At 43.2% G+C, this 25,020-nt stretch overlaps 1 protein-coding gene and 1 long non-coding RNA gene across 4 annotated transcripts in view; one reads left to right on the forward strand and one right to left on the reverse strand.

The window, feature by feature from the left end:
• The window catches only part of LOC121063704, a 33,033-nt gene extending 21,760 nt beyond the window's left edge, over window positions 1-11,273 (reverse strand). For both annotated transcript variants that reach the window (XR_005816151.1, XR_005816150.1), the window contains exon 1: window positions 10,568-11,273. This is a non-coding gene — a long non-coding RNA (uncharacterized LOC121063704). The remainder of the gene's footprint in view (window positions 1-10,567) is intronic.
• EED (embryonic ectoderm development) lies at window positions 7,004-24,462 on the forward strand. Of its 2 annotated transcripts, XM_040544424.1 has the most exons (12): window positions 7,011-7,263; window positions 11,281-11,433; window positions 15,883-15,975; window positions 16,866-16,931; window positions 17,645-17,770; window positions 17,889-17,970; window positions 19,443-19,534; window positions 20,473-20,606; window positions 21,725-21,830; window positions 22,630-22,788; window positions 23,148-23,221; window positions 24,135-24,462. In XM_040544424.1, exons 1-12 carry the CDS (start codon window positions 7,141-7,143, stop codon window positions 24,259-24,261), a joined length of 1,335 nt encoding a protein of 444 aa, XP_040400358.1. In that variant the 5' UTR covers window positions 7,011-7,140; the 3' UTR covers window positions 24,262-24,462. The 2 variants fall into 2 exon arrangements, with proteins under 2 accessions (XP_040400359.1, XP_040400358.1); XM_040544425.1 differs by lacking the exons at window positions 17,889-17,970; window positions 19,443-19,534 and having other exon boundaries at window positions 7,004-7,263.
• Window positions 24,463-25,020: the final 558 nt, after the last annotated feature.

Raw genomic sequence — 25,020 nt, forward strand, 5'->3', positions numbered from 1 at the left:
GCTAAAGAAAGCCTGATGTAGAAAGAATAATAAATGTGCCTCTGAGGCATTTCTAAATCGCCTGATTTTGTTGCAGCTGAGCATTGCGCGGATATTTTAGTACTGCAAGTAGCTCCTGAGGATGATGCCAACACAGTCATCATGACTGAGTGTGTTTCAGTGGAAAATACTTTGGGTTAAGTTTTGGGCGTGGCTATCTCAATAGAAAAATATTTAAGGGAAAGTGTATTGTCATGGTAAACTGCACTAACAAACAGGGTGGGGCATGGGAAAAAAAAAAGCAAAAGTTACATATTAATGGGAAAAGGCAAAAGTCACATTTTGCAAAATTTTCTTCAATTATCCTTATATTTTTCACATCAGCTGCTCCTTTGCCAAGCGTGGCTTACACAGAACAGATAGTGCAGCACAAAGCCTGGTCTGTACTGCCTTTGCCATGGACTGGCTGTCTAACGGGAATGCTTTTTTAGGACAATTCCCTTGTGTTGCAGACAGAGCCAGGCCATGAATACTCGACCCAAAAAGGCACCAGGAGGTAACGGAGACATGGGGCTTCCCTGGATGGTCGTGACCTGTTGCATCTTTCCCAAGTTGAATGCAAATCTTGGTGGGGAGCATCCTTGTAGTGTTTTTTTTTCGGGAAGATGTGGAGAAAATTTTAGGGAGGTAGCTCCACATATGTTCACTATGTAGACAGGGAAAGTGAAATGCAGTTTATCTGAACTGTTTCCTATGTTGGCCTTTCAGACTTTTTGGTGCTTTGGTGTTAGATTCAGTACCTTACCATTCATGGTGATAGGAACAAGTTCTTGGATGGCCAAAAGGATGGACATCAGCTCTTGGCATTTAGGACATTTTTAATTCTGATACAAAAGTACTGTGCCAAACCAGCAGCTGAATTCCTGTTGCTGGAGGTTGTATTGCTACTGGACCTTGACACAGGGCCAGTGTGGGCTGCAGATTCCCCCCCATTCTTTCCACAAACTGGGGTCTCAAATCCCTTTATAAATACCCTTTATACAGTTCAAAAGTGCCTTGCTGTCTCGGTGAGAGCTCCTTCACACACAGAACAAGTTATTCTGGAAGAAAGGTTATTTTAAACTAGACTAAAGGCTCTGGTCACATGAGCTGTGGGTCCACGAGGATTTATTTGGTGACGATACTGGCTTAAGTAATCCTGGCTTTTTTCCTCCCATTTCCCTCTCTTCCCACCAGTCGTCCTTGTGCCACTCCCCACGCTGCGCCAGCAGAACTGTTTGTGTAGCTACACGGTGAAAAAACAAGGGGACTGATCCAATACAACTAGACAAAATGGAGAAATACTCTTTGTTTTCTTGAGCCAGACTGTTCAGCCCGTGTGATTCATTACACAACTACACAAATTGCTCAGCGGCACAGACGAGGAGGGCAGGTGGAAGCAGAAGAAATTAGCTGGGTGGGCAGAGATGGGATGCTCAGGGCTCCGAGATGCTCAGTGCCTGAGCAGCACTGGTGCTGGCGGTAAAACCACAGATTGTTTAGGATTTACTGTTGCTTACTGCTTGCTGGATTTACTGCCAGCACGGCAGCAGAGTTGTTAAAGTAGCACAGATAGTCTCGGGTCAAGCCTTTCAGCCTTGATCAAACCATGAGCACACAGGGAGGTTTTGGGAGACTGCTGAGCTGTAGCTCCCCACCACCATCAGGAGGGGATCTTCTTTCTCAGCTGTCTTTCATCCCTGCCTGCAGCTTCCAGCCTTCCCTTCAGGTGGTCAGCAGAAGGTTTGCACAAGTCTGATCTTCATTAGCTAAGCAGAAAGATCGAGTTACTTTGTGCTTGAGCAGTTTTCTCCTGGGTTAGCAAGCTGAACTGCCTCATTGAAAGCCTTTTGAAAAGCAAATACTGGGGAAGAAAAATGGTGGAAAACCAGAACTAGGAGCACAGAGGTTTAGAAATGGGGGTGGATGAGACAGCCTTCTTTTAGCGGCGCTGAGCTGTTAGATCAAGTCGGCTGTCTCATCGTCTGATTCAGATACACCTTCCACTTCCATGCAGGTCGTTAGCTTGAGCAGAAGAATAAAATACATGGCTTCTATCCATACCATCCTAAACTTCTGCCGCAATATTTAAGCGTGTGAGCTGTTCCCTGCTTTCAGAGCATGAGTCAGCTGAAGGTTTGACCCATTAATCTTTCAAAAGTGAGAGGAGAAAAACACTGCAGCCTTTGCTGGCTGTTGCATTTCCATTATGCAAAGGGGATGCTATGGGTTTCTGTGTGAATGTGTTTTCATTGGTCTCGAAATATGCAATTTTCATAAGTCATGAAATATGACTTCAGCTGTCAGATGTACGAACTCTACTGGTGTTTGAAAATCCAGCTGCGTTTTCAGATTCTTAACAAAAAAAAATAGCAGTAAAACGACCTCTGTAATTGGAGCTTAACTGACAGGGCTCTTGACAATACGTGAGGCAGAACAGAATCCACCTCAGTTGCCATGGCTATGTTTTCCCATCGAGCTAACAAAATTAAAAATTTACTTTTGCCAGTTAATTCAGCCATTCTTACCAATACGCCCATGAAAACCTGTCAATATGAAAAAGAAGGAACACTTCTGCACAGCAGATGGGCAATTTAGAAGCAGGGTTATCTCTGCACATAGGTAAAGTAACTGTGACTGAGGGCAGCACAATATTAGTGGCAGCACAAAGGCCAGGGCCTGCTGTAAATGCCAGAGCTCCAAAAAGCCAGGCCCACAGCTGCTCCACTGAGCAATGGGAGAGGTTTGGAGGCCAGGTACTGCCTGGGGAAAGTACCTCTGCAAGAGGCACGAGCAAGAAAATTAGTAGAAACACAGCCCTGGACATCAGGAAAGCAGACTTAGGAAAATCTCAGGCTCAGACTGGAGTTAGAATCAGACAGGGAGGTGAAGGTTAACAAGAAAGGCTTCTGTAGGTGCACTGGCACCAAAGGAAAATATGGGGCCAACTGCTCAATGGAGGCAGTGATAAAGGACATGGAAAAGGCTGAAGTACTCCAAGCTTTTCTACCACGGTTTTCAGTGATATGTTCTGCCCTTAGGCTTCCCAGTTCCCCAACCCTAGTTGCAGAGTCTGTGGAAGCAAAGCACTAACATGAACTGGATGTACACAAATCCACGAGATCAGATGGGGTGCAACAAAGCTACTGGAAGAGCTGGCCATCGTCATTGCATGGCCAATCCTCATCATCTTTGAAAGGTTAGAGTGATCTGGGGAGGTTGCTGATGGGTGAAGATGGTTAAAGATCACTGCTATCTTTAAGGAGGGCAAGAAGAAAGACCCATGGAACAACAGGCCAGTCTGCTTAACTTTAGTCCCTAGGAAGGTGGTGGAGCAAATCCTCCTGGAAGCCATGCCCAAGCGCAGGAAGGACAAGAAGGTGATTGTGAGCAGCAAGCATGGATTTACCAGGGTAAATTGATTGCTTTCTATGATGAGATAATAAATAAAAGACCATGTAATGTCTTTTATTGATGACCTGGATGAAAAAATGGGGGACAATCACAGCAAATTTGTGGACAGTACTAAACTGTGGCTGAATGACTGATAGGCCTGAGGTCAAGGCTTCTCTGAAGAGGGTTCTAGACAGGTTGGAGAAATGGATTCACAGAAATCTAATGCAGTTCATCAAAGGCACCCCAGTAATATTCTGCACCAGGGGAGGAATAGCCTTATGCAAGAATAAAATTTAGGGGCCATCATAGGAGCTCATCAGAGAAAGACTTGGAGGTCCTGGTGGACAGCAAGTGGAATGTGAGTCAGTAGCATGCTCTTGCAGCAGAGGTTAACCAAAACCTGTTATTAGCAAAAGTGGAGCCAGCAAATTGAAGGAAGTGGTTCTTCTCCTCTGTTTGGTATTAGGTATTATACACCTCAGAAGTGTCTAGTGTTGAGCTCCCCAACAAGAACTTGAGTACAAAAAAGATATTGATATACTGGATTGAGCCCTGTGAAGATCCACCAAGCTGGTTAGGGGACTGGAGATCTGATGTATGTAAAGAAACTGAAAGAACTGGGTCTGTTCAGCCTTAAAACAAAGGTAAGGAGGAAGCTTATTGCTTCTGACAGCTAACGCGATGGCACAGAGAAAATAGAGGTGCACAGGACAAGGATGAGAGGCAAGGGACACAGACTGGGATATGGGAACTTCTGACTTGGTACAAGGAGAATAATATTTATCATGAGGGTAGGCAAACACAGAGAATAAGGACTTGTCTTGAAAATCTGCTCTAGAAGCTATTTGAAAATGGACTTTCCAAGGCCTTCAGCAACCTGCTTAAGTGGCCCCACTCTGACCAGGGGTTGGACTAGATGATCTTTGGAGGTCCCTGCTGATCCACATGGTCCTGTGATTCTGTGAAGAAATACGGCTTGAAGAGGATGAATGAAAGGAGTGAGTCTGATGTACTATCTCCCACACATATAGAAAGTATTTCAGTGTCCCTGTATGATCCAGAAATATTCTGGTATGTTGGAAAAAAAAAAAAAAAAAACACCTTCCAATCTGCTAAACACCCCATGACTAGATTTTTTTTTTTTTTTAACATTTACTATTGCAGTCCTTTTAGAACTCACATTTGGCAAAATCCTCTTATATATGTCAAATCTAGTCTTCCCAAGTACACACTGTGTGCTCATAAAATACCACTAAATCATCATTAATTGAAATTGACTGCAGATTTCTTCTTAATATAATTGTTCTCCCATTTTCCTCTATACTCTATTCCAAGGGCCCTATTACTTCTTAGTTAATCTATGTATGTTATATAAAAGTATCATAGTACCATAGCAATTAAACAAATCAAGAACCATAATGCATATATTTTCATAATCCCCCCCCCATCCCGTGCCATGATATGAGAAAGTCTATGTCCATTACACAGCTGAGAAACTGAGGTACAAAAAAGCTCAGAGGATTTCCAAAGAGAATCCTATCAGAGCACAAATTGAAGTACATTCTGTGAGCTTTCAAGCCAGTGTTTAACCACAAGCTAATTCTTTAAATAGATGCCTGATGAAGTGTACTATGACTTTTGGAAACTCATCTCCCCTGGTGTACTGGCTCTTCATGCCTTCTGAAATAGCAAAAAAAACAGAAAAAAAGGCAAGTGGTTTAGGCTAAAAACCAGGCAGAGAGGCCAGCAGGACTGTAACTAGTGAAAGAAGTCCTCTAGGATCCAGATGGGAGAAGGCAGAGACCAGTTTGGGCCCAGTGAGTTGGCGATGGAGACGGAATGGTTTTACTGGCTGATAGTGGGTGTGGGTGGAGAAGTTTCCTGTGTGCAGACCAAGAATCATAGGTTGGCTGAGGCTTTCACTCCCCTTATGTTTTGGATGAGCCACTGAAAGGTGGTGGAGCTGGGTGTGTGGCCATCTGGAGGATGTCAGTTGACAGCTGCAAAATGCAGAGGAGTTGTCTTCTCTCCATTAGCTCAAGGGCACCCATGGTGAGAAATTAAATCCTTCCACTGCTGAAAACTTCATGCCTTCTTTTCAGAGGTCTGCAGCACAGTCGTGATTTAGTCTTAATTAAGATGCCACTCTAAAAATATCCTGTCGTATTTGTTTTTAAATTATGACAGGATATTTTTAGATTGGCATCTCAAGTCTGCTCATTCTTTGTATACGTTCCCACAAAGGTATAAACCACTCTTATCACAACCTTGATCTTAGAGCACAAATCTGAGCAGTTGTGAGCTCCCAGAGCTTTTATTAGTTGTGATCTACAACCTTTTGCTATATATTATGCAGTGCTTCAGTGGAGCCTACAGATCTACAGCAGAAAAGAGACTATTGCTAAAAACAGCACACACCAGTTTAAGCTTCCTCTCTTCCTCCTTATCTCTGAAGTTTATGCCAGATTAAAGTTTAGATAAGGCAGGCTCACCTCTGTCACTGCCCTCCAAGAAACCACTTTGCAAGACCGGAATGTCTCCCCCAGGGAGGAAAGACTTGTTTCTGCCCCTACAAGAAAAGCAGATAAGACATTGTGCCTGTGGGCAGATTACTTTCCCCCTTTGGTAGCGATTTTTTTATTTTATTTTTTTTTACTGTTCATAATTATTATGACTCTGGGACCTGCGGTTTTACAGATGAATAAATTAAAATCTGGCAACTACAGCATTTTATCTACAGCCGTGGTAGAAGTTTGCTGGGGAGCAGAGGGCCGGGTGGGTTTTGGACAGGATTTTATTGCTGTATTTCATCTGTGCCTGAGGTGACAAGGCAGGTGCCAAGGCTCGCCAGCTGCCTCGCATGCTCACTTTGTGGGGCTCTTTGGAGAGCAAAAGAACCAAAAAAACCCCACACGTCGTGCACATTAAAAGGCACTTGAGAGCAGCATGAAGATGGACAGAGGAACTGCTGACCTGGAACACAAGTCCGATGAGGAGCAGCTGAGGGAACTGGGGGTGTTTGGTCTGGAGGAGACTCAAGGCAGACCTTATTGCTCTCTACAACTACCTGAAAGGAAGCTGTGGGGAGCTGGGGGTCGGCGTCTTCTCGCAGGTTACTAGTGATAGGACTAGAGGGAATGGCCTCAAGTTGTGCCAGGGGAGGTTCAGGTTGGAAATGAGACATTTCTTCTCAGCAAGAGCGGTCAGGCGTTGGGACGGGTTGCCCAGGGAGGTGGTGGGGTCACCGTCCCTGGGAGTGTTCAAGGAAAGGTTGGACGTGGTGCTTAGGGACATGGTTTAGTGGTGACATTGGTGGTAGGGGGACGGTTGGACCAGATGATCTTGGAGGGCTTTTCCAACCTTAATGATTATAGGATTGTGACAGAGGGGCTGTAGGACAAGAACACCTCACACACACTCACACACCCCGACTCAGCCGGCCAAGCTTGCCACGGTGACTAACAGCACACTTACACCCTCTGCCAAACAACGACATAAAACACCAGCACGCCTCCGCGCAGTTCAAACCGCCTTTATTTAACCCAGAGCTCCAGCAGCTCCCCCCATCCCCTCAGCGCAGCGGCGCCGCGCGGGAAAGGCTCTTTTACGGCAGTGTGGCACCTGCCCCGGCTTTCCCTACGGAGCGGGGCGCGGCGCTGCTTTCCGGCAGCGTCCTGCCGACCTTCCCCGGGCGCGCTTTACGGCAGCGCGGCGGGGGCGGGGAAGATGTCTGAGCGGGGAGAAGCCCCGGCGGCGGCGGCGGGAGTCGGGCCCGAGATGCCGGCCAAGAAGCAGAAGCTGAGCAGCGACGAGAACAGCAACCCCGGGGACCTGTCCGGAGACGAGAACGTGAGGCCCGAGCTGGGACCAAGCGCTGGGTTTGAGGCGAAGGGGCCGCGGCCAGGCCCGGCCCCGCTCTGAGGGGGCAACGCCGCGATCGTTCCTGAGGCTGGGCCCCGGCCTCGGACCCCCCGGCCGGGCCCTCAGGGGGTCGGGGATCCCCTGTGGGGGCTGTCGAGGGGAGACCCCCGGCTGTGGGGAGCCCTGCGGGGCTGAGGGAGCGCCCCCGCTTCGCCTCCACGTGGGTGAGGGGGAATTGGGGGCCCACGGTGGGCTCTGGCCCTGACCAAAGTGGGCTCAGGCGTCAAGTGGTGCTCAGGGGAGGCGTTAAAATGGCACTTTTAATTTGGCTTTTTCCCCGTGAAACACCAAAAAGAGCCAGCGGTCTTTCTCCTCGTGTCATTTGGCGTCACGGCCGCGTTGTAGAGTAAAACTTGGTGTAAGTGTACACGTGTGGCTCTGCAGTGGAGGAGGAGTAGGGGATAACGCTCAGGCGCTGGCAGCAGAAGGCAGCTGTGAGGGGTGAGGATGTGAGCTCCAAGCATTTCTTCAAGACATTTCTTCTCAGAAAGAGCGATCAGGCATTGGGACGCGTTGCCCAGGGAGGTGGTGGTGTCACCGTCCCTGGGGGTGTTTAAGGAAAGGTTGGACGTGGTGCTTAGGGACGTGGTTTACAGAATCGTCTAGGTTGGAAGAGACCTCCAAGATCACCGAGTCCAACCTCTGACCTAACACTAACAAGTCTTCCACTAAACCACATCACTAAGTTCAACATCTAAACGTCTCTTAAAGACCTCCAGGGATGGTGACTCAACCACTTCCCTGGGCAGCCCATTCCAATGCCTAACAACCCTTTCAGTAGAGAAGTTTTTCCTAATATCCAACCTAAACCTCTCCTGGCACAACTTTAGCCCATTCCCCCTCGTCCTGTCACCAGGCACGTGGGAGAACAGACCAACCCCCACCTCGCTACAGCCTCCTTTAAGGTACCTATAGAGAGCGATAAGGTCGCCCCTGAGCCTCCTCTTCTCCAGGCTGAACAATCCCAGCTCCCTCAGCCGCTCCTCGTAAGACTTGTTCTCCAGACCCCTCACCAGCTTCGTTGCCCTTCTCTGGACTCTCTCGAGCACCTCCATGTCCTTCTTGTAGCGAGGGGCCCAAAACTGAACACAGTACTCCAGGTGCGGCCTCACCAGAGCCGAGTAGAGGGGAAAGTTTAGTGGGTGACACTGGTGGTAGGGGGGTGGTTGGACCAGGTGATCTTGGAGGGCTCTTCTAACCGTGATGATTCTAGGATTCTGAGCTGTGCTAAAGTCCGGTGCTCAGGACTTGAGGTAGCATGGTTGGTACAGAATAGCCCCGTACCCAAAAGGCAGTCGCAGGTATCTAACTCATGCAGCTGCTGCAGTGGGGAAGTTACTTGGGTGTTATCCCTGAACAACACTTTCCTTGGTTAGAGCGCTTATCCAGAAAGTGAGGGATCTGCACCACGTCCCCAGTACCCCGTGGAAGTGCTGTTCATGGGGGAACAGTCCCAAGGTGCTGTGTCCTGCTGCTGCTGAACCTTTTCAGCTGCTCATCGTCGTCTGGCAGCTGGTCGTGCAGACCAGCAAACGTACGTTTGCCCTACAGATACATGCGTTTGTGAATTTGAGTGAGACATGGTGGCAGATTTTGGGCTTGCGTTAGTGTTCGTTGTAGGTTAGCAGGGGGGCTGTGTGGTTACTGAAGATGAGACCAGTCTCAAAAGGGAAAGCGGTCTGTTTCCGAGGGTTTGTTACTGAACCCCACTAGTCCAGAAAGGTCTGGATTCTGCTTACATTTGGCATAACAACTGGTTCGGAGGAAGCCTGTCTTTTTGGTCCACAGGCATCCCAAAGGCAAGCTTGCTGGTGATGTAGTTACAGGTTCTGTGAAGTGTTGTGGCTCTTGCTAGCGAGTACTCTTGGGAGACCAAAGTTTGGACGGCTCAGAAGTTTCTTAGGGTACAAGAGAAGAAATTGGAAGAGCCAGCTATGCCTGTTGGGAGAGGGTTGGCTCTTCTGGGAGTGATTCCAGGCTCGGGCAGTTCCCTTACAGCCTTCATGGTGTGTTGTCTTCCCTCCTTTTTCTCCTCTTGATGTCCTGGTTTTCAAAGTTGTTGGGCAACCCAAGACCCGTACGTCTGTCCCTCTTCTGGCTGATGGTACAAATGTGAAACTGGGACAGAGCATAAATGTTTGGTGGGAATCGATGCGCTAATGTTTACAGCTGCCCTTACTTCATGTTCCTAGCGGAGTTCTTGCTGCAGCTTTGTGTTACATTGAACATCTTCCAGTGAAAGGCTGCCCCTGTCTCCCCAAGGTCAGCTGTAGTCATTACATGGCCTCATTTGAGATGTTTTCTCCCGGCTTTCTGGTGGAAGATGACCAGACTAACTTGCCAGGGAAAAAAAAGGTGTCTTGATTTAACAAGCTGAAGTTTCTCGTGTGGAACTGCAGGCGCTGCTTGTTGTGGTGCAGGTGGAGCGTGCAGTGATGGGTGATGCAGGGAATGGGGATGGACGTGCTTGTGGGTGGTGTACTGCAGGTGGGCTGCATGTGGAACTGTAAAATCAGACGATAACGCGAGCTGGAAGGGACCCACAAAGATGATCAAGTCCAGCTCCTGGCTCCACACAGCCCCACCCCGAAATCAGGCCCTGTGGCTGAGAGCGTTGTCCAAACACTTCTTGAGCTCTGGCAGCTCGGTGCCGTGACCACTGCCCTGGGCAGCCTGTCCCAGTGCCCGACCACCCTCTGGGTGCAGAACCTTTCCCTAACCCCCAGCCCGACCCTCCCCTGACCCAGCTCCATGCCGTTCCCTCGGGTCCTGTCGCTGTCCCCAGAGAGCAGAGCTCAGCGCCTGCCCCTCCGCTCCCCTCGTGAGGGAGCTGCAGGCCGCCATGAGGCCTCCCCTCAGCCTGCCCTGCTCTGGGCTGAACAAACTAAGGCACCTCAGCCTCTCCTCATATGTCTTCCCGTCTAGACCCTTCCCAATCTTTGTAGCCCTCCTTTGGACACTCTCTGATAGTTTCGTGTCCTTTTCATACTGTAGCGCCCAAACCTGCAGCCAGTGCTCGAGGTGAGGCCACACCAGCGCAGAGCAGAGCAGGACAATCCCTTTGCACAGCCACTAGCAATGCCGTGCCTGATGTGCCCCAGGATACGATAGGCTCTTTGGCCTGCCAGAGCAAACAGTATTTTCTGTTAATTGTTCCAAACTGACCTAAAACTACCAAGTTATGTTAAGGGTGGTTTTGCCCACCCCTTATTTCAGCTTTCCCCCTTCTTACCTTGGCTCTGGCTGCTGATGGTTGAAGGCCCGGTTGGATCAGACAGGAAACTATTCTTTATGTTGTGGTATGGTGTTTTTTTTTTAATGTAGCTTTAAGTCGAAGCAGGAATCTGTAGAAAAGAGCAGAGGGAGGGGTGGGACTTCCTCTTCTAGTGGCGGTGCTGACTTATTGCAGAAGTGCGTTACTGCAGGGCTGCGCTTTGCCTGTAGCTGCTGAGGGTGTCCAGAAATCTCCCAGCAGGGCTAGATGCCTGACGTGGCATTACCTAATGTTTTTTCCACAAACACCCTCTTCATTCCTTACTTCAGAAGCACTCGTTCCATCTGCGTCAGAGATGCTTTCCAGGGAAAGCAACCACTTTATCTTGAGACGTTTCCTAAGGGCAGCTTCCTGTATTCCAAGGAAACTTCACTAGATCACAGTGCACGTATGGCCCTTTTGGATCAGCCCTCGTGTGACTCACGTTCTGCTTCTGGAGAGAAATGCGGTTACGGTAGTAATGGATTTAAGTACGTGAATCTAAATAAAGAAATAAAAAGTCCTGGGAGATCTGCTGTCCTTATGGAGGAGGGAAAATGAAAAGGCCGAGCTCTGGAATTAGCTGAATTCATATACCATTTAATGATACCTTCATTATATTCTGTATAACTTTTTAATATTTATTATATTTATATTTTACGTTTATTATATTCTGTATAACTTGTTTTCAGGATGATGCTGTTAGCATTGAAAGTGGTACTAACACGGAGCGCCCGGACACCCCGACAAACACTCCTAACGCACCGGGAAGAAAAAGCTGGGGGAAAGGCAAATGGAAGTCAAAGAAGTGCAAATACTCCTTCAAATGTGTAAATAGCCTAAAGGTAGGTGTATGGAAGCTTCGGCGTGGGGATGTTGGGTACCGTTTGCTGGCAGTGATATAAACTATGTGACAGCATCAAAATAATTACACACAGAGCAGAGAATATTTCAAAATATCCATGTTCTGTGCTTATTTGATGAAACTACCTTTCTTATTTGGAATACCCAAAGTTCTGAAGAAAAAGAATACTGGGAGACAGGAATCAGTAGGTAATGCTGCAATTAGTCCTATTTTTTATGTTTTTGCAAAGTTTTATGTATGGTATTTTATAATTATTTCATCAAAGCTGTAGTTATTGAGATAAGATGCTGGATAAACAGATTGATATCAAAATGTGACGTGATGCAGAGCACAGAATTCATACAGACTTTTCTGCCTGATGAAATGTATTTTAAAAAGAAATTAAAACATTCTTCTTAAAAAATAAATTACAACATTTTTCTCAAATTACAGCATTCTTCTCACACTTTTAATGTCATTTTTTCTGTCATCGGGCAATTGACATAAAAGGTATGCTGTGTGCTGTGGTTAATTTACCAGGAGTGTTGTGACTGTGTGGTCACACCTGATGTACGTCATATTTATATTCCCACAGAGCATCTGGAGGCATTAAGGGGGGGGGATTCATGATCTTTACTCCCCGTTCTTGTGTTTTAGGGTATTGTTTTCTTCTGCATGGTTGCAGACTATGGTGAACCGAGTCAATTATTTACATTTGGATTCTTGCGCCCTGTCAGGGCGTTCTTTCCTTCCCCAGCCTTGTGGGGGATATTTGTGTGTCAAAAGCTGTAAACACACTGTACGATACAATTTTTCTAAGATTTCTCAATAAAGGAAAGTTGGACCTGGAAGAAGATGGGAGTTCTCTTAAACTTTATATTTGGCTAACAAGAAGTCGACATAAATGCATCTGCATCTTCTGCAGAATTCCTGTAGCAGGTTTGTCATTCTCCCGCATTCTCAACAACTGTTGAGCTTTGCCGATGACACCGTTCCTGAACTAAGGCTTCAGACTGCCTCACGGAAATAGTTGGGTAGCTGAGCAGGAGGGGCTGAGACGTTTGGAGCCTGGAAACCTCCTAAATGAGCTTTGCCACTGGGGAAGTTGTGATATGAAGTTAAGCTGACAAAGTGTCTGGGAAGCAAGTTGATCTTAACTTTTATGCTTCAAAAACCACGTTATCTCTTTCAGGGCGGCAGAGGAAGAGTAGTTCTTTCGCTTTGACCTAGGTAGGCAGCTGCTCCTATGATTCACAGGCATCGCCCCCGCAGACGGTGCTTTCTGTGGCTTAAAGTCTTGCTTCAGCCACTGGCGTGGGCCTTCCAGCACCCAAACATTTAGCAAGTCCTGAGTTTTGCTGAGCGTATTTGTTTTCTTTCCACGGACCAGATACCCCAAAGTGGTTAGTATCTACCGAGTTCTTTTGGTAAAACAGAGCATCCCTCATCCCTGCTCTGGGGTGACCCAAAGGACCACCCTGCATGGTTAAGCAATCCCCAGTTTCCTGTGCAAGTGGAATCAAACGTAGCTGAAATGCTACATTCACTCTAAGCAGGATATTTTTTGTGTCTTCCCATTTCTCTTTGAACTGGTTTAAAGACCAGGTAGCAGCCAAATTTGGTCAGTCTTTTTTACGTTGTTTTTGGGGAAGCCTCTCTTCTTTTCTTTTTCCTGTTCCTCCATACTAATCTTGGAAATACTGTGAAGATAAAGTGTAGCGATTGAATGTTGTGTATAGGTTCAGAAAGACATGACTCTTTGGATATCACGTCATGTATATCCCATTCTGCCTTTGAACTATGCTGTAAGATATATACGCTGAAATTAATGAGAAGTCAACGTGATTTAAAGACGTGGAAATTTATTTTAATGTTCTTTAGAGGTGTATAAATTATGGTTTGTTTGCTTTTTTCAATTTCCTACTCTTATTTTTTCCTTTTTTTTCCCCCCCTTAGGAAAACGTGGCCATTGCCCACTGCTTTGAATGTTAAACGGTTATGATTCAGCCTGAAAAACACACTGCTTGCTAAATATGCTGTTTAAACACTAGTGTGGAAGTTATTTGGGCTGAAATTTAGACATCAGGAAAACAAATATATAACTTGGAAAATGACAGGAAATCAGAAAGCGTTTTATTTTTATTGCTTTTTTTACGGTACTGAGTTACTGTGGCACATACTGAAAAAATCTTTGCTCTCTGAGTGGAAACGTAGTTTATAAATGAGCATATACAGCAAGCAGAAGTACATCCTCACATACATCTATGTATAATTTTTTTTATAGATCTTCCAGCAAAGAATTCTCCTTTGATGTGCTCCCTTCAGAACAACACCATCATCTGCCCGACCCTTTGCTCTTGTTTAGAGTGTGCCTCAGTAGCAGTTAGCAGGTCGATGTCTCAGCCTCTACTCACTGTCCCCTGAGTTGGGAATCAGGAACCAGCCACACGCAGGATCCTGGTTTGTTACCCTGAAAGGGACAGCTGACTAAAACCACCGCCAAGAAGGTTTGCTTCCACTTGAGGGAACTGGGAGTGCGTGTGTGGGCCGTTGGTGCCTCACTAGCACTGTACAGTGTGCTCGTGTAGTTGCAGGTGGTTATTTTTGGCTGCGTTGGCCTGGTGGTTATTTCCCTGCCTTCTGTCTAAAGGCAGCTCTAGTCTTACTTTGTCTGCCTGAACCTGCGTTGGCGTTGGGTGAGTAAGGGCAGAACTAACCACTGATTATCTGCTTTTGTAGCAGCTGGAGGTCTGTTGGTTTCTGCGCCTTCTGTCTGGTGCACGAAGAACCTGAATACTTTGGGTTTTGTGCCCTTTATTTATATCGGGGTCAAGATGGCATTTCTCAGTTCCTCTCTTGAACCAGCATGTAGGTCAAACTTGTCTGTCTGCACAAACCAGATTGGGCATCTCATGATAACCAGAATGTGCAGCACCTAACTGTAAATTTTTAAAAACCTGGTTCATCGTTAGCAGCTAGAACAAAGATTAGAGCAGATAAGTATTATCAAAACAGTATGTGCTCTCTCTGACCAGTGAGGATGATGGTAGGTTAGATGAGGAAAGCATAACTTCTTCAGATAGATACCCAAGTGTTTTTCTCATTCTACATCTCTAATTAAGCTGCAGTGCTTTACTGGTGCCAAATACCTGCTTTTTTCTCTGTCCTGGGGTCACTAATGACCTTGCTGCTTTTCCCCTGTTCCCCCGTCCCACAAACCCACTACTTTGTCCTTTCATGTTATGATGGGTAATACTTTGAGTTGAACTGTGAACAATTCTTCTTAATGTGTATTCAGCTTTGAAAATTACAGCCTTTCTCTAAGAAATGCGGGAGGGCCTTCACTCAGAGATTTTCTTCAGTCTCTTTCTAGCTCTGCCTGTCGAGGTAATAACAGATCCTGCCTTTCTCAGTAGATAATGCCTACTTTAAATTCTTCTGGCCCTCCTTACTACTTAGTAAGCTCGTTCTGAGAAGTGTTGAACTCCCCGCCCCCTCCTCAAATTCATTCTTTGGTGCTTGCACAGGTCAGAGCTGCCGGGGCTAATATTTCTCATCTTGTCTCTGAAGCCCTACCATTTGAAGACTGCTTAACAGCCATCGTGAGACACTTCCTTCCTGCCTGTACTGTCCCAGACAGTCCCCTGTGGGGAGGCACTCTAATGAACATTATTCTTACTGAAAACATCCTGTCAGGACAGGCCAAAATACTGTTATCAATTAATAACAAGCACCACCATATTCATCACAATTTATAAACATATCTGCTTTTTTTCTTCTCTTAAACTGATGTAAGCTCTTTAAAAAATAATTCTTGACATTCTTCTGGTGACTGTTCTTGAAGGAGATCTGAAAACACTTTGTAGATACGAACTTTGCAGCAGTTTTGTGACGTGCTGGAGTTAGTTCATCAAATCTGTGAGAGAGCTGCAAGACCTAACTGTGCTGTAATAGCTAAATGTAACCCTTCTCCACTGTTACACCAGCATAATTCTTCTTAGTCCTTGTAGGTCTCCTCTGTGAAGTTGTAAATCCGTGTGTGAAAGTAATATAAAATGCATATAGACCTGGCCTTAGAAGCTTTCCTTGTTGGTAGTGGCAAAACAAAGTAAATGGTAGAGCTGCAAATATAACTCAGGAGTTCTGCCAAACTTCTGGCCGTAACTGTGAGACAACAGTTCTTCCCCTTCACTGTTTAAAACCTTTTTTTGGGGGGAGGCAGAGGGGGAGAAGTATTTCTTTAGCCTCCCGTAAGAGAGCCCGGTGAAAATGTGACGCAACAAAACTGTTCTTTTTAACTGTTCGCTACCTGAAATTATCCTGGATGGGAACCTGGTAGTTGGAGGAAAACGTAGCAATTAAACTGTTTACCACCACAGCTGAGTTTCACAAAAATAATGTGTCTGTGGGTTTTATTTATTTTGTCTCTAATCTTACTTTGCATCTACAGGAGGACCATGGTCAGCCTTTGTTTGGAGTCCAGTTTAACTGGCACAGTAAAGAAGGTGATCCTCTCGTTTTTGCCACTGTGGGCAGCAACAGAGTGAGTAATCTGTTGTTAACCATAAGCCCTTCCGTGTGCTTTTGTTTGCATTCCTGGTTTCAACCAAACCCTTTACCTGTGTTTAGCACTGACACAAGATCCTTCGTATAGCAAGCTTTACTTCTGAGGTACGTAGCGTCTGGTATCTGGGAGAGGTGCAGCCTCTGAATTGTTGTGTGATGTCATGCTTTAGCTATTTGGGATTTAGCCTCTGTATGGTGATGGAAGTTCCTCCGGTAAGGTAAACAGAGAGGAAGGAAGACAGGTGCATAAATGTATCTTGTCACTAAAATTACCCTTTGTATGTGTTACTGTTTCCAAACGGTTGTATGCTCTAAAATGGGATGAGAAGTGTCTGCAAGGAAGCCAGGTAGCTCAGTAGCTAAATTAATGGCCTGCGGGAATGTCTTTATGGGCTTTTTATGGAGAAGGATCTATGTCATTTCAGTCTTGGAAATAACTCCTGAAGCGCGTTCTGTGGAAGTGTTGTGAATAAACAAGAAGCCTTTCATTTCCTGGCTTCTTCCACCTGACAGTTAGCAAAAGTGCTAAACTAAGAGTAAACTGTGTATCAATTACTCCTGTAAAAGACTGCCTCCAGTTGGAGGAGGCTGTAGTGTAACTAGTTACAAATAGAGCTTAACCTTACTGAGACAAGTCAAGCAGTATCTGGGAAGGACTGCCAACTCCTGGAGTGGTGTTAAACTGAAACTGCTATGAGCATCTTTTATCAAACCATTCCCACCTGTGAGGAACAAACAGGTAATGGATGAGAGCTAAGGCATAAAAGCACTCCGCCTCTCTGCATAAGGAAGTCAGTATACAGGTGCATATGATTCCCTCTTGAAATATCACAAGAAAGCATCAATTTCTCTCTCTTTTTTTAACAGGTTACCTTATATGAATGTCATTCCCAAGGAGAAATCCGTCTGTTGCAGTCCTACGTGGATGCTGACGTATCCTTTTAAGTTCAAAAAGGCACTTGTTTGGTTCCTCTTTATCAGATGAAGAGGCTTCGTAGGAAAAATAACACAAAGGTTTTGTCTGTGATTTCATACTTTGCTCATGTGGCACATTGCTCATGGTAGGTCCAAATCTTTTTTTTTCCACATCCTAGAGTCCCTCCTATTGAAATAATATTAGAAACACAGGCTCATGGAACGAGCTGTATTAAAATATTTGAAAACCAATTCTCTGTTGGTTTAATCTTCCTAACACTAATTTGTGCGGTGTTTCACATTCGCTGTTTTACAGTGGTCTTGGCTTCTCTCTGGACTGGAACTGGATTTAAAGCCTAAGAATGATATTTCATGCTCTGAGTAATAATGTTTGTTGGTCAGTTTGCTCTCGATTCATCCTCATTTTTATTCCCAGTCTTTCAGTGGTTTGGAGAAGTTGAAAAGTGATGCCAAGAGAGAGGTGTTCCTTGTGTGTTATGGAACAGAAGTGAGGAAACATCTGGAGAAAAGTCAATGTTGCTGATATTTGCAGATGTATAATCAAACATTTATCTTTTTGTTATTGGACCAGCACAGACTCCTTGGCACTTTAATAAAATAGCAACAAGTTTGTTTTAAAAAGTCAATTGTTTTTTAAAAAAAAAAAAAAAAAGTTTATTTTACTCAAAACCAAACCAAAAGTCTGTGTTCCTTAACACGAGATGTTGTAGGCAGATGAAAATTTCTATACCTGTGCGTGGACGTACGATAGCAATACAAGTCATCCTCTTCTTGCTGTGGCAGGGTCCAGGGGTATTATCAGGATAATTAACCCTATTACAATGCAGTGCATAAAGGTGAGTGCTCAGAACTTTGGGATATAGCTTGTGTTTCAGTAAGGCATGAAACATATGTCTTCTAAATACATGTAAACGTGAAGGGAAATGATAACTTGGTCTCTGAATTCTATCCCAGCACTACGTGGGCCATGGAAATGCAATCAATGAACTGAAATTCCATCCAAGAGATCCAAATCTCCTTTTATCTGTAAGCAAAGGTGAGGAAAAACAAAACTCTTTTGTTTTTGTATAAATCAGGATACTTTGGATTGGATTTTTGGTCTTGAAAATGGCCAAAATCTCTCAAGTCTTTGAGAATTTTGTTAATGGCACTGAACAAGTTTACCTTTAAAGTCTAGAGCAAATCTTGCTCTTTATGGCTGTACATCATGCACATATTTAAATCCATGGCCTACACTAAAAATAACTCCACCTGTGGTGCAACGGGATTGTGAATAGTGCTGCTTTTTCAGAGAAAGAAATGTGAGAATTGGAGTTGCTCTTTCCTTTCTTAGTTATTAGTTTTCAATTGTTGAAGCATCTTGCCATCTAGTGGGAATGTCATAAAGTTGCAGATGATGTTCACCACTCTCTTCATGGGCAAAACTTTGATTCCCTCTCTCAAGAGCAGCTCTGACTTTAATTGAACTTTGTGTAAAAAGGATATTAGGGAAGGGAGAAGCATTTTTTTGGTGTGGTGTCTCATGGGCTTGACCAGTCTAAACAGTCACGACTTCCTAATCTTGGCTGTTCTGTTAAAGGAGGGGATACTTGATCTGCCTCAAGAGTTAAGCCTTCAGGAACACTAGGGCTGGCAACATAAGGGGGCTTTTGACTTCAGTGTTACTGAGGACACGACATGAGAATTAGGTTTGGGAACCTCAAGTTCGTGCTTTTGAATTTCTAAAGTTCTGTGTATTGTCTTTTTAATACTTTTTTGTCATCAGCTGTAGTCTTGGGCCGGGTGCTACCTACAATTGGGAATGAGGTGGGAGAGTCCTGGGGTCTCAGAACTGCTTGGCTGAGAGACGAATAGAAAAAGAGGACAATGTTTGGGCCTGTGTGGCCTTCCAGTTGGCACTATTGTAATTCAGTGCAGTGTATTTGTGGAACCCAATGGGAAATACGGTAGAGGTTCTTCATTAGAAATTGTTTAAACTTCCTTTAAACAAGTGGATTAGTCTGACTGACTTTGAAATGTGTATTGTTTATGGAAACAGTAACTCCCATCCCTACAGTCTGTGATTCATAAAGAATAATTGTTTAAAGAATAAAAAAAAAAAAAGGAAAATAAAAGCTTTATGAATGGTGATGTAAGAATGACTTAAAATTAACGTTTTCTTTTCTGAAATACAAGATTGCTTTTGAGATAAGACTAAATAAAGGCATACTTGTCCAAGATCAGACTCTTTCTTTTTCAGAAGACCTAAAGACCTAAGTATATTTCTGTAGAAGCTATCCCTAGGGGAGGGGGACGGGCACACTTTCTCAATTACAGAATTACTCTAACAGTAGCTTAGTTGTAATGGCAATTTAGTTAATGCAGTTCCGTTGTTTCTAACAACTGAAGAAGATTTAAGTGTCTTTTAAATGTTTACTTGAACACCTTTTATTGAAAGTGGTGAAGCTGAAATATATTATTCATATGTACGTGTAAAAAGCAGCATGTAATTTTATTTGTTCTTTATAGATCATGCATTGAGGCTGTGGAACATCCAGACAGACACGCTGGTTGCAATATTTGGAGGAGTAGAAGGGCACAGGGATGAGGTGTTAAGTGCAGTAAGTGGAAGACTGTGGGGCAGTGATTTAGATTTACAAAGGGTAGTAAGCCTGTAATATGCAACTTTTTGTCCTCCTGTGCACTGTTTTCATACTATACCTACTGAAAAACAAAAACAGAAACCCTGAAGTGCATCAATGCTGTTTAAGGGGTAGATAAGTTTAAATCCAGTGGTTTGATCTGGCCACCTCTCGATAAACAGGACAGGTGTTCACTTGCTGTATCTATTTCAGTAGCCAATTCTCTCAGTGCAGCCTAGACGTCAACAAAGTAGAGCTCAGTGGGCCTAGAAGGAGTAATGAATTTTCATTATGGTCCCACTTTTAAAGTTCTTGAGGTCTTATCAAGCCAAAGCAGCAAGAGCAAATAAACCTTTTTGAGACGTGGTAGTGGAGGAAAGAAGTTATTTCAGGTGAGCTATGCTGCTTTCCAGCGGCTGCAAACAGATGCTGGTACCCAGCAAATGCCGAATAGAATCTTTGACTTTTAATACTCTTATTAACAACTGTTTCCTTTGCTGTTGTGTGACCCGAAAGCTGAGGTGTGTACCTACATGAAACCTGACGCTGTGTTCTCTGGGAGTTGTAAATACTCATCACCCAAGTGGTAGCCCTGGAGTTCTGCCAAGGTTGCTCCATAAAATGAAACCTAGGGAATTTACCGAGGGAGAGCACGAGCAGTAGGTTCATTCATTGTCTGTCAGTGCTGTCGAATATGCATCTTTTTCCTTGAGGGAGAATAACTATAGTTATTAAGCTACTACGCTTCTTTGCAGTGAGCAGGATTAAGTTATTAGTATTTTTTTCTATTTGAAATATGCAGTTTTATTGCATTCTCTACGCAGAAGATGCTGTTTTGATGGAAATGATGGAATAAAATCTGAGTTGATATAATGCAGCTTAGGCTGGGGGTGCTCAAAATTATTTCATATACATAGGATTATGATCTTCTGGGTGAAAAAATCATGTCCTGTGGGATGGATCACTCTCTAAAACTCTGGAGAATCAATTCCAAGAGAATGATAAATGCCATCAAAGAGTCTTATGAGTACAATCCAAATAAAACTAACAGGTACGTAGTCTTCCTCTTCTTGGCTGTCTTTGCAAAATAAATATGCTCATCAACAGCCCAGATTAATTCCTGTAGAAATTGGGAGTTCTTGGAGGTAGTGAGTGACCTGGGGATTGTTGGGGGATACTGAATCTGTGGAAGATGTCTTTCTGGTGTTAGCTTCAGTAGAATTTCATTGAATTCAAAGTTCTGTCACTTATTTTTAAATATCTTAGTTATTTTGTAATTATCTGCTTGACTAGGAAATGTGTGGGATTATCATCATTCTTAATCAAAGCTTGTATTTCATTTTGTTTTAAGATATGCCATTGGCTTTTCCTCCTCTTGCCTCAAAATTTCTAGGAGGGAATCAAATCCGTGTAATTAAGCATAGTAAATAATTTAGTTTTACATTGTGTATTTATCACTAATTATTGTATCTGTTATCTGACTTTGGGGCTGGGACAAAACCATTTATGTAGTAATACCTTTAATTTTCATCACTTTTTCTTATCTGACCTCAAATATGAGCAAATTGTCAAGTAAACATAACTACTAGATACATGATAGATAAAGCCTCCTTTATGAAGTTCATCAATTTTTTAATCTTAACTTCCAGTTAAACCATTGAGAGAATTGAAGAGTCTAAAACACACTGAACATGTTCAGCAGTGAGACTAGCTGTGAAAATGCTCTCGCTTTTTTTGGTAATGTTACCAAATATTAAATGATGCTTTAAAAAAAATGCTGTTTTAGTGTGCTTTTCTATTTGACAATTTAGATGTTGCAGAAGAAGCATCAGGAAAGCTGAGCTTTAACCAGTTCTTGAGGTATTTAGCAATGGGAGCTGCGTGCAGCATCTGAAGGATGCAGCATCTGAAGGTTTTGCTTAGCGCTGTCTCTGTACAGTCTTTTACAGTTAAACGTGTTGGAAAACAATTTGTTTCATTAGGAATGAGGATGAAAATGTTCCAATTTTATTTAAAAAAAAAAAAGCATACAAAATCTACTTTGTTAGAAAACTGTTAAAACAACAAAGAAAGACAGACTTGTCATTTTAACATTGAGATATGTTAAAACTGGCCATTGAAAATTGGACTTGTATTTCCCTGAACCTCACTTGGCCATTTTCTCCATAGGCCTTTTATTTCTCAGAAAATTCACTTTCCTGACTTTTCTACGAGAGACATACATAGGAACTATGTTGACTGTGTACGATGGTTGGGAGATCTAATCCTTTCCAAGGTAAAGTAGCAGCTTTTTCAGCTATCGTACTCTTATTTGCTTATTCTGAGGTTCTTAAACAGTAGAAGTTTTACTGGAATTCGGGTTGTAGGTTAACTGTGCTGTGTTAAATGATTTTATGGAGTATATCGTGAATTTTGTCTACTGTTGGGATGTGCGGACAAGCAACTTTTACCCAAAAAGTAGAATTATTGCTACAGTCATAGATCTGCTAAAAGTACAGGGGTGCCAACTAACCAGGATCTGCATGAAATGTCCAGAGAGAGGCTATGCAGCTACTTATGTGAGAGGTCCTGCAGCTAAAGGGAGAAACGAGGGTTCACGTAATGGAGTTCCTTTGATCTGTGAGATAGCACTAGTAATGTTTGCTTGCAGGTATTAAACTCGGTGGTGTCGCTGCCTCTTTGCCAGAAATTGGGGCATGCAAAGTCCTGCTGGTTGAAGGGATCAGGGTGAACAGTCCTCAAATCTAGGTTAATTTAAACTGCTCGTGAAAGTGTGTTTGAGTACCTGTGGTTGATTTCTTCTGAAGTGGGTGAGGGACGGCTCCTGCAGTCTGGTTTTCTGGCAGAGCTGTGAGGACAGTGGGCTCCCAGCAAAGGGCAATGATATGTTGTTGGTGATTTGGCTGTGATCTAAGGACAAAGGTGAGATTTTTTTTTCAGTTTTACTTTTTTTTTAGTGTTGTTGGGGAAGCTATGACAGGAAATGTTAGGTTTAATTATAACTAGACTGAATGTTTTACTATATAAATTGTAAATATAGGTAACTTTTTTGTGTGTTCACTGTTTCTCCCTAGTCTTGTGAAAATGCCATTGTGTGCTGGAAACCTGGCAAAATGGAAGATGATATAGATAAAATCAAGCCAAGTGAGTCAAACGTGACCATACTTGGGAGATTTGATTACAGCCAATGTGATATATGGTACATGAGGTTTTCGATGGATTTCTGGCAAAAGGTACGTGGGAGCTTTGACCTTGCTGCATCTGAAAGTGTGCAGCTTTTCACTTGATTCCATATTTGTGTTTGGCACGAGTCCTGCCTCATGTAATGTGCTGTTTGAGGGGAGAGTTTGTCTGCTGCAGGTGGCTTTATATGAAGCTGATATATTTACTGATATCGTCTCCCCCTGCAGAGAGGGGTAATAAAGTGGGAAAAAGGAGGCAAATTATGTAGCAGTTCTAACCCCTTCAACAAACTTGTTAAGCCATTCATGTCCAAATACTCGCTTACAACTTAGAGTCTTTATAAAATTCCGACTTCCAGTTCCTTGGGATAATATTGCAAAACTTGTATGTTCTCTGCTTTCTTTTAAAGATGCTTGCTCTGGGCAATCAGGTTGGCAAACTTTACGTTTGGGATTTAGAAATAGAGGATCCTCATAAAGCCAAGTGAGTACTTCATGTTTAATTGTAGTCTTGTTGAGAAAGGGAGTTGGGGCACTTTCCTTTTTCCTTTACTAATAACTACAGAAATTATTGAACAGTGGTAACCACTTTCCATTCTAACTACTAGGTAAATAAAGATTCCAAGTCCCTGAAGGTTAACATTAATCATTTATTTAAACTATTTTGTTACTTACATTATAGCAGTGCCAGAAGGTCCCAATCAAATGGTGCAGGGCACCGTGTGAAGATACAGTGAAAGAATGTGTTTTCCTCAAAGAGCTTACACACTAATTAGGTGGAAAATTTACAAAGCAATTAGGAGATGGTAGGAGGGTGTAGCTCATGACAAAGGAGAAAGAGATGAAAAGACTAGAGTAGTGAGAATATAAAGGTTAGCTATGAGTGTGATGTGAAGAAAACAGTATGGCTTTTTAGTTCCTTGCCTGTGTGGCCAGGTGATTTTATTGCATGTTTGTGTGTGTGTATGCACACAAACATGAAATTTATACACACATAACTGCATGTTTGCATTTATATATATGTAAATATATATATATATATATATATGAATGCCTATACACGTTTCTCAAAAATGCTGCAGTCTTGAATCACCCAATTACCATATTTTATTCCTAACAATTGGAAAAGAACATTGATTACCAAGTTGTAAATAATGTGATTTAGTAAGGTTTCAGTCCATGCTTCCATGAAAACTGTTGAGAAATGGCAATGGGTAAAGAGGAAATTTCTGCTTTCCCAACTCCAGGTTTGGAATACAAAATACATCACAGAGGGTGCAATCCTGTTGCCCTTCAAATTCTTCCTAGGTCACATAAGTAAGACGATGGTGAAACAGCACTTGTAGTAGCAAGTGCAGATTTAACATTGCAGCTGAATAATTTTCTTTTATTTATAGGTGTACGACTCTTACTCATCCTAAATGTGTTGCTGCCATTCGACAAACCAGTTTTAGCAGGGATAGTAGTATCCTTATAGCTGTGTGTGATGATGCCAGTATCTGGCGCTGGGACAGACTACGATAAGTTACTTTTTCTTAATTCAAAGTAGAAAATATATTTTCAAATTATAATATAGTCTGTTAACTCGCTAGTGTGGTAGACGCATTTAGTGTAGACTTTCTCAAAGGTTCAGCAGGCTGGAGCTGAACTTAGTGATGTTTACATTCTGTGTATTGTTCTGCTTGAACTTTGCTGCTTTTAATAAAAAGAAGTATTTTTGTAAAGTTTTCTGAATTGTCCATTTTAATTATTTCCCACAAAGAATTTTCAGTTTTGTCTTATGAAATAGCTTTGTGTACAGCTAGTACACAAGTATATAGTAACTTGCTGGAAATTTGGTACGTGTCTGCTTGTAGCTGTATTTGTCTCTTTTTATGCTGACTTAAAACTTAATGAAGCTATTGAATATTATCCAGGGACCTGAAAAAGTAAGTACTACACTTAGGAATATAGCATAAATAAATGTTAAATCACTACTAGAAATATTTTGAACTCATTCCTCTCTTTAAATTTGTTACACTTTACGTTTTAATAATCTCAAACTGGGGTGAACTTTTCACCGTTTCTGTTGTTGATTTGGGGAAAAACTCTACTGGCTCTTTTTTTGTGGTTCACATTGGTTACTCTGGATTCTGTCTGTTTGGTTACTGAGATTATTTTATATCAAGGTTAGGCAATTAAAAATATTAATGTTGTCAGAATTTCCAAATAGTGACATCAATGCTCTACTTGCTCTAGGAATAACTGATTCTAAAATGAATATATTATTTCATATGAGTTTAA

Source organism: Cygnus olor, chromosome 1, assembly GCF_009769625.2.
Source record: "Cygnus olor isolate bCygOlo1 chromosome 1, bCygOlo1.pri.v2, whole genome shotgun sequence".
NCBI classification, from domain to species: domain Eukaryota; kingdom Metazoa; phylum Chordata; class Aves; order Anseriformes; family Anatidae; genus Cygnus; species Cygnus olor.